At 44.4% G+C, this 10,915-nt stretch overlaps 1 protein-coding gene and 1 long non-coding RNA gene across 2 annotated transcripts; one reads left to right on the plus strand and one right to left on the minus strand.

Moving 5' to 3' along the window:
- Positions 1-2,943: 2,943 nt before the first annotated feature.
- Positions 2,944-5,173, minus strand: LOC118473364 (uncharacterized). The gene is made up of 2 exons (XR_004852704.1): positions 4,872-5,173; positions 2,944-4,112 (listed from the first exon to the last, which is right to left on the minus strand). It is a non-coding gene; the product is annotated as an uncharacterized lncRNA (long non-coding RNA).
- Positions 5,174-7,187: 2,014 nt separating this feature from the next.
- Positions 7,188-10,586, plus strand: LOC100304358 (uncharacterized). The gene is made up of 4 exons (NM_001165796.1): positions 7,188-7,384; positions 7,786-8,437; positions 9,707-9,868; positions 9,946-10,586. Exons 2-4 carry the CDS (start codon positions 7,814-7,816, stop codon positions 10,420-10,422), a joined length of 1,263 nt encoding a protein of 420 aa, NP_001159268.1. The 5' UTR covers positions 7,188-7,384; positions 7,786-7,813; the 3' UTR covers positions 10,423-10,586.
- The last annotated feature ends 329 nt before the right edge of the window (positions 10,587-10,915 follow it).

Genomic DNA, 10,915 nt, shown 5'->3' on the forward strand with positions numbered 1-10,915 from the left:
CTTTGAAGAGCACGAAGAGTCCGGGCGAAGACTCAGGCACTCCTTCGCCAGGACAGGCTAGAGCGAAGACCATCAAGAATTCTGTTGGCAGAGAATCTGGACTGCGAAGACCATGTGTTGCGATCTACCGCCAATTGTAATAAGGGGCCCATGTGTAGTCGGCCCATGTTGTGAGATCTAGCCTATAGGCCGCTACGCAGGTAAGGCTGTTAGCGGATTAGCCCGTGTTTGTAATTAATTATGCTGTAATGACCCACTGTAACCCCCAAGGAAGAATATTCCGGAGATAATGTAGGTAACCGAGGGTACAATCGTCTTTGATGGGGCAGGGTCGACCCTCGGTTACTTATAAATACCCTCGTACAACACCATTGCGGGGGATAGAGAAAAACATTGTTGCCCTAATACTCTGTGTTAAACAACATAAAATTGTTTCCTATTCTTCCATTGTTTGAGCTTGGCTGACCGCGAGTTAGCGAGTTCCAACAGGTGTAATGAATATTTTAATTATGTCCTGTGATGGTCATCATTGCCATTGACATCCTTTTTTAATCTCATCTATTGCATTTGTTGTATGATCATCTGATATTTGCTACTGCTAGTTTCTTTTATGATGTGTGATGAGATTTGTAAAAGAGTAGTCATATGCACTACATTTTCTTATATATGACACTACTTGTATCCCTCGGATAATTGTATATAGTATGGACTTGTTCACCTTCTCCAAATGTGTTGCAAGTTTGACATGTTAAGTCAACATTTTAATTAAAAAACAATTGCACACATTTAGGGGGAGCCACATATGTACAATTATCCAAAAATAATTTTGTTGCTTCAAATCTTTATCTTTTTCGACCTTATATGTTTTGGCATCAATCACCAATAAGGGGGAGATTGTAAGTGCAATCAACCCCAAATTGATGGTTTTGGTGATTTAATGACAAAACAAATAAGGTTACTAACAAGTTTGCTCCTAGTGTATACTCAGTGTCGACAGAGATAAAAGGAGTAACAACTTTAGTTGATAATTGTAAATGGAAGGTTCAAGGACAAAGCAAATACATCAGTGGTGCCTTGGAAAGATTCCATGCGATGATCGTGTAAAATTTTCTATATATCTTGAGTCGTAGGATCTAATTCTTCCTTGGTAGTTTTCGCACATGTAATGGTGTTTGATATTGCTTAAGCCTCTAAATTCAAAAGCTAATTTTGAAAACCAAAATTCTTTGGACTCTTTGTGTGTAAGGGTGTTGTAAGGATTGAGAAATAGAGAGTGTTCCTGTTGAAAAGTAGCTGAACTTGACTTCAGCTGAGTTGAGCTTTTATTCAGTTGAGTTGAATTTGACTTCAGCTGAGTTGAGTTTTTCTTCAACTGGGTTGAACTTGACTTCAGCTAAGTCGAGATTTTCTTCAACTGGGTTGAACTTGACTTCAGCTGAGTTGAGCTTGACTTCAGCTGAGTTGAACTTAACTTCAACTGTGAAACTCTCTGGTCAAAGCCAGTTGAACCTGCCTCTAGGCCAGTTCAACCTAGGTTTTCTCTCCTAAACTCTCTGGTCAATACCAGTTGAACTGGTCCTAGGGGCAGTTCAACTGGTCTCTCGGTTAGCTGCCCAGTCTGACCTACAGTATGCCAGTCTGACTGGGAGACTATTTGTTAGCCTACCACCAGGCGGTTGAACCAGCCCTAGGGGCAGTTCAACCAGTGTCAAGACCTGTTGACTAGTCTGACCCATAGTCTACTAGTCTGACTGGCAGACTGACTGTCAGCCTGCCCCCAAACGATTGAACCGGCCCTAGGGGTGGTTCAACCGGCCTTGCACAAAAAAAGTCAGGCCAATGACTCTTTTTGAGGAGACTCTATAAATACCCCATCATACCTCTCTCCTCATTTGCCCTGGTCACCCCCACACTTATTTCTCACCTAACTTGAGACAAAAGCACTCTCCCTCACTCTCTCTCACCTGATCTAGCTCTCAAATCAAATCGATTGAAGGAGCCCCTTTGGTGTGAGGTTTGTTCTTGTGCCCCTCGAATTTAGTTTTTCTCTCCCTTCTCATTCTCATCTCTTGAGCTTGTTGCAAACACCTCTTGTGCAATATTGTTGTTCTTGTAACCCTAGAGTTCCTAGACGGATTGAGGTTGCTTGGAAGTCTCCAAAGTTGTGGACGACCCCAAGAAGTTTGTATTCCCCGCTCTTGTGAGTAGATTTGAGAAAAAATTCCATTGACCTTGGTGATCGGGTTGTGGAGGATTAGGGTTGGAAAAGACCCGGCCCTGTGTGGGCTCCTCAATGGGGAGTAGGACACCTTTGTGGTGTGACCGAACCTCGAAATAAAATCTTATGTCTTGTGTTCTTGCTTGGATCCGTGATTGTGATTTTCTATTTGCTAAGATAGGCATAGAGGTTTGTTCGCCGTGTGGATCTCGTGGTGAATTAACTCCTGTATTTCTCACCATCCACACTTAGTTTAACCCTCGTGTTTTCCGTCCTAAGAGATCCCTCATTGTATTTTTGCATAGTTCAAAGCCTATATTTATTCTAGCAGTTGGACTAGTTCAAAGTAGTTCAACTTGCCTTTATAGTAGTTGAACTGGCCTACACCAATTGAACTGTAGATTTGACATTATCTCGAAGTTTGTGGAGATAATTTTTAGGTTTAGCCTATTCACCCCCTATAAGCTACTTTCATCTAACGAGAAGACGAGGTAGGGTCCCACTACGAGGCCTTTACAAAGTTCCACTAGCTTCAGAAAACCCGCTACGGTTCTGTGAGAAGGGGGCGATATAGGAATCCCTCTTCCGAAAAGCCATCACAACATGATCAATGTGAGAACCTTCCTATACTGGTAGCTCCTCACACATATGATGAGAACCTCCCTATATAGGCGCGTCTCCATATGTGCTAGGATCAAGTCTCACACATATGATGATTTATGGTATAGAAATCAATGTCACATCTTTATTATATAATAGAAGTTCTGTACAAAATAGCTTAATAAATACATCATATGACAACGATCCTCCGCAACTTTAGTTGACTGGAAGACGATGGCCTAAACCTCTTCGAACTCATCGTAGCATCCTTCATGCTCCTCCAACGGTACCTATACTTGACCTGGTGTGATTATAGCAAGGGTGGGCTCCCATACGGTTATCGCTCAACAAGTGTGGAGAAAAGTGTAGTGTAAGGCTTACCAAGGAGAATGGTTAAGGCTGAGCATTGCTGTTAGTGTTCGTCAAAATTTTATTAACAATTACTAGGTATAAGTAAAAACCAACCCAATTAAATAATTGATCACAATTAATAATAAATCCAAGAATGCAATGAAAATAACATGTTAAGTTTAATTCCATAAATTACTCTTGTGAGGGTCCGAGCCGCTCTTGACCTTGAGCACGGCTAATATACCAGTTTTACACTCTGTAGAGGTTGCACATCTTTATCCACAAGCCGTGTTACCCATTTGCCAAGGGATCACGACTTCCCATTCATCTCTACCGAGAAGACGAGGTAGGGTCCCACTACGAGGCCTTTACAAAGTTCCACTAGCTTCAAAAAACCCGCTACGGTTTCTGCAAGAATGGACGATATAGGAATCCCTCTTCCAAAAAGCCATCATAGCATGATTGACCTGAGAACCTCCCTATACCGACAGCTCCTCACACCACGATTGTCCCTTTCGGGTAAGGTAGTCGTCCACTAGCTTTTTTATTTAGTCAGCCAAGGGCGTTCCATACCACCCTTGTGGTAACACTATTTTTCAGGTGGTTCTCCATGTTCCAATTAACACAATGATCTTATCATGAACAATAATAGATGACCAACTATACTAAATAATAATCGAACATGGTCATGAATCATAAGTATCATTAATCCCAAAACCAGGTCGAGCAATAGCAAGTCTACCCAATAAGTCATTTGTTTGTAAGGTGCAGGGTAAACAAACTAGGTAACCTATTAGGTCTCATTAGCTTAACCTAACAGTGCCACAGTGATTAACGAAACATTATTAGATAAAAGAATGTGATCAAGGACACAACTTGCCTTTGTGGTGCAACTTCAGGTATTTCTCCAAGTTTGAGCTTCAGGTTCCTCATGACCTCGCTTCTATTCGTAGCAACACATACAAATAAACAAATAATGGCTATGATAACATTACACCAATGCATTAGAACAAACAGCGTAAGAATATTCTACGCATCAACACGAATCTGTAGGTTCAAGAACCGCTAAATTCAGAGTTAAAATGAATTAGGTATGAGTTTTATAAGTCATATGAATTATTTTATATTAAAATCAACATTTTAGATTTAATTTAATAAGATCTGGACTATGGTTATTAATTATATAGTGACTAGGGGCTAAACTATAAGAATCATGGACCTTACTTATATTCTCTTGAACCAGGTATGGACAACGAGTTTATTTCGTAAAAACATAGGGACTCTTTTGCAACTTTCCTCGACCGAAGGGGTATCGTGATGCCTCAGTCGCCCGATTATAAATTTATGGCGCTGATTAATTTGTCACCCTACTGAACCGGTACACAACCGGATCCGTTGGATCTCGAATCAATAGCATGAGAGACGTCCACGTCTCAAACTACTCTGCACCCTCCATCATCGGTCCTACGATTCATATTATAAACAAGCAATGGGTTATGAGTAATCTAATCATAGCCGTCCATTCCAGATCGATGGCCCAAAATTCATCTTCCCACTCGTCGGACAACAAGCGGTGATGCCGCATGCCCACGACGACTGATCACCGATGAATCTCGTTTGTGCATTCTGGTGTTCTAACGACTACATGGATAAGTGCTAACCGATCCTGAGTATATGGCGAACTAGTGGTGCGGGCTCTCACCTTCAATTTGGGTGCCAGAGCATGTAGACCGCGCGGCACCACGGTTTGGCGAAACGACGAGTCTCCGATGAGGAATCCCCAGTGACCTAGTCGACCTCCGGCTTCAACGACTTCGTGCATGGTTTCCCTACGCCCTAGTGAACTCCATAGACCACTGACAAAATCCTGAGTGATAACGTAAGCAAGTGGTCACGACAACGGCTATCTTGCGATGCGTTCTTATCTACGACTCTCGGTGGCGGCTGCTTGCGGTGGCGGTGGCAAACCTGGTTCGATGGAACGAGAGGGGAGGAAGCTTGGGTTATATAAGCGCAGGGGGGCTAGTTAGTTTGGACCTTACCAAACACCCATGATTCCCAGCGGGTGGTTACGCCGACGTCCTACACGGTTTGTTACGGTGCTCTCATGGGGAGGGAAGCATCTGGAAGGCAGGGCCCACTAGCAGTGTTTCGGTGTGGTGCGGATGGGATGGCACGAGGAGCCCATCAATCAATGAACTATCGTGTCTGCGTAAGGACAAAGGGGTGGCTGACATGAGGGGGCCCCTGTCGGCGCCGTTTCCATTGGCTGGGCCGATGCGCTGATGTGGGTAAGTGGGTTGAGGCTACGGAGACGACCCACTTGGCTGGTTTTCTTCTTTATTGTTTTTAGTTTCTATTTCAAATTTCTATTTTGAATTTAAATCTAGGTTTGATTAGCAAACTCAAATACATGTGCAACAAACAAAGAACCAACACGAGATGTAAATCATATTTATTTTTAATTAATTATTTAGGCAAATGCTTAAACTTTGGAAACACACATTTTTTTGTTAGGAAATACTATTTTGAATGTATAATCAAATTAACGGCATATTCAAATTCAATTTTTATCACTTATCTGATTGAGGATAAGAAGATAGATAGAGAAGTTTGATCAAAGAGATGCGTAGTGTAGACCGTACAGGGCTCTTTGGTTAAGCAAACATTTGGATAAAAATTGATTATCCAAAAATACTTATATTACGACGATGTGATGAATAGCACCTGGTATAGGGTCATGTGATGATATCATTACAGTAGTTGAATGGTGGTCATTCATGCGTATATTACGACGATGCAAGTTCAAAAATACTGCAATCCGATGTTTATGATTGATCTTGGTCGTATGCCTAGCATTAAACATCTTGCACACAGTGAAATTCAAGATCGAAGGATCTTGCATGCGGCCGTCGTCTGTTTGAGTCCTGCTCTTTGATTAACACGGTGCCACGGGTTTTGATTTGACGATAGCTAATAATGCAGCGCCAACCACACGCACACGCACACACACCATTGAGTTCTTCTGACATTTCCTTCGGCGGTAAACTCGTGTAATGCACTGCGAGGACAGGTACAGGTGCACGGTGGCCCAGCTGATTCAGCCGCGGAGCTGCCGTTGGTTGCTTCTCGTTGCCATCGATGGAATTCGACCTGCAGAGGTCGATGGCGACGGCACACGCATCATGAAAGGAATGACGAAACACGAAAGGAATGACGTACTCCGCCCACGCATACGGTCGCGTCCATCGTCATAGCTCACTCTGACCTTCGTACTCCGCTCCGACAAAAACGTGCCTCCGTTCCGAGGCAAAGTCAGAATCACATGGCTCCTCCTAGTCTTCCACGAGGATACCGACTGTCTGGCCGTATACTTTGAAAGTTCGACACGCCCAAAAAACAAAAAGCTTTCTCGTCTCGTTAATTTCTAGGAAAAAATACTATAGTTTATCTTCGATTGCCGCTATATGATTTTTTTGTTTGCTTCTTGAATTTCGAACCAGATACCTTTATTTGCCTCTAAACTCTCAAAACTGTAGTAAAACATTCAATTATTTTTTTTTTAAAAAAACATTCTAGTGGATGTATAATCACGTTTTAAAATTGACACATGCAAAACATGTAAGATGCAATCAGCATGAATGCAAGATACGTTGATGTATATGAATGAATTCGTGCAATGCAATGGAAATTCCAGCAAAACAATCGTCAATCTTCGAACAGGTTCTTACCATGGATCCAGGTTTTGGAACGAGAGGCCCATGTACCGACGGCCCACAGCTGCACGCGCGGTCTAGAACCAGCGTCCAACGGTCCAACCCAACCAGAGCAGAGCAGGGCGGACCAGTAAACGCCAATCCCAGCCGGTCGGCCCTCGGCCGTGACGCGCATCCACGCACCCTAAAAATCCTCGGTGAATACCCGAAACTGCCCTCGAGTTGGTGCGCCATAACCCCCTGGGTCCCCTGCGAACCAACCTCCCAAAAAGGGTAGCGGATTGGGCTTTCCCCTCCGCCTCCCTCCCCTCACAAAAAGGCGGCAGCACAGCGCCACCCCTCCTGTCCCGCCGAGTTCGGAGCGCAGCGCAAGGCGGGGGGAGGAGCAAGAAGCCGCCGGCCTCCCTCCTCCGGCTCACCACCAGGCTTACTCCGCACCGCGCTGCCACGGGTAGGAGCGGCGTCAAATTCGGGATTCCCAAGCGGCTTCAGCCCGGAGGTATCTTTCGCTTCGTCTCCTCGACGCGCCGGCGCTGGTGCCGTAGGGTGCTTATCGGGTCGGGCGAATGGGTTTGGTGGTCTTGCTTAGGATAGATTCGTTTGGTCCGGGCTGATGTCAGCGGAGCGGGGAGGCCTAGGTTCACTGCATCTGTCCCCGGGCTCGTTGTGTTAAGTCGTGATGTCGGATTGGTCCATCATAAATAACAAATCTTGGGCCATCTTTGTCTGCTATTTTCTAGTGGGGAGGGTAGGTGGTATTCTTCATTCATAGTGCCGAGCTCTTCTTATTTAGAACCAACGGTGTCAAGCTTTTGGAATTGGTGGCTGAGAATATACCCCTTGTTGTGGCCGTCAGTGCACCGCAGCTGAAAGCCTGAGCCTCCAATGTGTGTCCTGCAGGTTGAGCCAAAGCTATTTTCTAAGAAAAATGGCGGCAATGATGGTGGCGATGACTGCGAGGAGCAAGAACAGCATATTACCCATGGAGAAGAAGCAGGGCTGGTCTATTCAGCTACCAGAGCTCCGGTTCCCTTGGGATTCACATGAAGACAAGGGTTTCTCTCTGAGTCTGCAAGGATCTGGACCTTCTCATGGCGGCCTGTTTGCTAGCGTGGGTCTTAAAGTGTCGACAGGTGCCCCAGCAGTGGCGCCCGGACCGGGTGACAAGGATATTAAGATTCCATTCACTGATCATTGTATGAAGTACGTGTCTGAGGCAGTTGGGTACCAGGTTATTAGCACTGAAGCGGAGTCAGTGGAGGAGGTGGTGGATGCTAAGGCAAAGAAGGCAGCCAAGAAACGTGGGCTGCAGCTGAAAATTAAGATTGGGAACCCACATTTGAGGAGGCTGGTTAGTGGAGCTATTGCAGGTGCTGTTTCCAGGACTTGTGTGGCACCACTGGAGACGATCAGGACTCACTTGATGGTTGGGAGCAACGGTGACTCCATGACAGAGGTGTTCCAGTCAATCATGAACACTGAGGGGTGGACTGGGCTTTTCCGTGGGAATCTTGTCAATGTTATCCGAGTTGCGCCAAGCAAAGCAATTGAGGTAAATTACTTCCTTTTTTTATTTAATATAACAATTCAATGTCCTGAAGGACATGTTGCTTAAAGTTCTATCATGTGATGCCACTTTGTCAGTTGTTGTATATGTGATGCTAACTGATGTTTGTTCAAATCATGGTGTTTATTTACACTTAAGCCTAGATATTAAGGCGTCGCTAAATCAACGCTTAAGCGGTAACGCGAGCTTGACACGCAAGACGTCCTATCGCCTTGCCCCTGAGAGTAAGGCGTGGGAAGAGAGGAGGAAGAGGTGCGCAGGGCGCAGGTCAGCAGCGGCGGCGCAGGGCACCGGCTATCGGAGGAGGGAGAGAGAAAAGGAGAGCTGTGGGGGAGGGGGAGAGAGAGGGTGTCGCTAACTGATGCTTGTACAAATCATGGTGTTTCGTGCACTTGTGGGTATGGTAATTATGGGTGCGTGATTAGGAAAAGGTAAATTATATTAGATAGTTTTGTACTGCCAATTCCGTTTTGCTGATGGTCTAGCAATACTAACAAATCCTTGTTAGAATAAGATTTTACCAATGTACTGAGACAATGCCACTCTGAAGTCAAGTTTCTGTAACGGCATCTTAGCTGCTATCAGTGTAGTAGATGTGATTTGCAAACACATTCTTCGAAGGAGTTAGTGTTTGCTTCATGCTTTTCGTCTTCTAGTTGCTCCTAATCTTTTAGTTGCTTATTACATTCTTGATGTGATCTCTACCCTCTACAAGAACGTATGGTTGTATATTTTGGTAACCATTTTCCGCTTCAAGTTATGAACCTTGTTGTTTGTGATTGTTCAACTTTGTCTAGATTTCTAGCTTATGAATTGTATCAACTGAGTTGCATCCACTTACATTATATTTTGAATATTATATTTATTCTGATATGAGCTTCCTATCTGGTCAAGTGCATAATAGGCATGTTTAACACTCTGTTGGTGACAAACATGTATAATATGCCACTGCCCCCCCCCCCCCCCCCCCCCAAAACACACACATGTGAAGAAGCCTCAAATGAATTTGTGAATTAGCAGCCTGTTGTACATTTTTTATGGCCTGCACTGCAAGAGATTTATCTGGATATGGGCTCACAAAATCGTAGTATTTGTTAGTCATTATTATTACTAAGCCTGTGATATTCCATGTCCTTTTTTTTGCTTATGAATCTAAGGTATCCAGAGACCTTGGTTTTGAAACAAGCGATCATGTATCACCTATACTGTGGTACAAACATACTTTATACAGCTGACCTCTTTGTTTGAATGCAGCTTTTTGCTTTTGATACTGCCAAGAAATTCTTGACTCCAAAGGCTGATGAGTCTCCAAAGACCTTCCTACCTCCATCACTTATTGCTGGAGCACTTGCAGGAGTCAGCTCAACCCTGTGCACATATCCTTTGGAGTTGATTAAGACCAGATTGACGATAGAGGTGCACAGACCTCTTCCTCGACTGCTTGAATAACTGATGTTTCTCTGTGCACCTCAGCTCACTCCTTGTTTCTGCAGAAAGATGTCTATAACAACTTCCTCCATGCTTTCGTCAAGATTTTACGAGAAGAAGGTCCATCAGAGCTCTACCGTGGTCTGACACCAAGTCTGATAGGAGTGGTGCCATATGCCGCGACTAATTACTACGCCTATGACACCCTAAAGAAGCTCTATAGGAAGACGTTCAAGCAGGAGGAGATCAGCAACATCGCAACTCTCCTAATTGGTTCAGCCGCTGGTGCCATCTCCAGCACTGCCACCTTCCCTCTTGAGGTGGCCCGCAAGCAAATGCAGGTAGGAGCAGTAGGAGGGAGGCAGGTCTACAAGAATGTGTTCCATGCGCTCTACTGCATAATGGAGAAGGAAGGGGTTGGCGGCCTGTACAAGGGGCTCGGACCGAGCTGCATCAAGTTGATGCCTGCAGCAGGCATCTCGTTCATGTGCTACGAGGCCTGTAAGAAGATCCTGGTCGAAGACAATGAGGATAGTGAGTGAAGCTGAAGCATGTATGCCCCTGAGGAGGGGTATGACTGATGTGCCAGGCTAGAAGAGGTTTGGGTTGGGTTGGGGAGTATACCCTAGTATTATCAACTGATGAAAATGTAGATCCAAGATATTTGAACGCCCTTTAGATCATAATTTGGTTCAGTTTTGTGTTGAAATCCATAAACAATACACTTACTTGATGGTGCATGTTGCGGGGGGCAATTTTGTCATGTGGCCATGTCTGGGTCTGTCGAAGGGCTCGTAACTTCTGTCGCTACCTTTGTTAAAACTCATTTTGTAACCTATTCGATCAGTCCTGAAACCAGTGACGAAAGCATTTAGATTTTGTGCAGAAGCATGATCAATTGTTCATTTAATTACTTCACCGAGCTTTCCCCTTCTACGCATGGATCCCGTTTAGCATATTCTGCCTCGTTATATAGTTTTATTGATTTCTATTTCATCTTAAGAACCATTCTTATAGAGCATACAAGAACTAGAG

This window comes from Zea mays, chromosome 9 (assembly GCF_902167145.1).
Source record: "Zea mays cultivar B73 chromosome 9, Zm-B73-REFERENCE-NAM-5.0, whole genome shotgun sequence".
NCBI lineage: Eukaryota > Viridiplantae > Streptophyta > Magnoliopsida > Poales > Poaceae > Zea > Zea mays.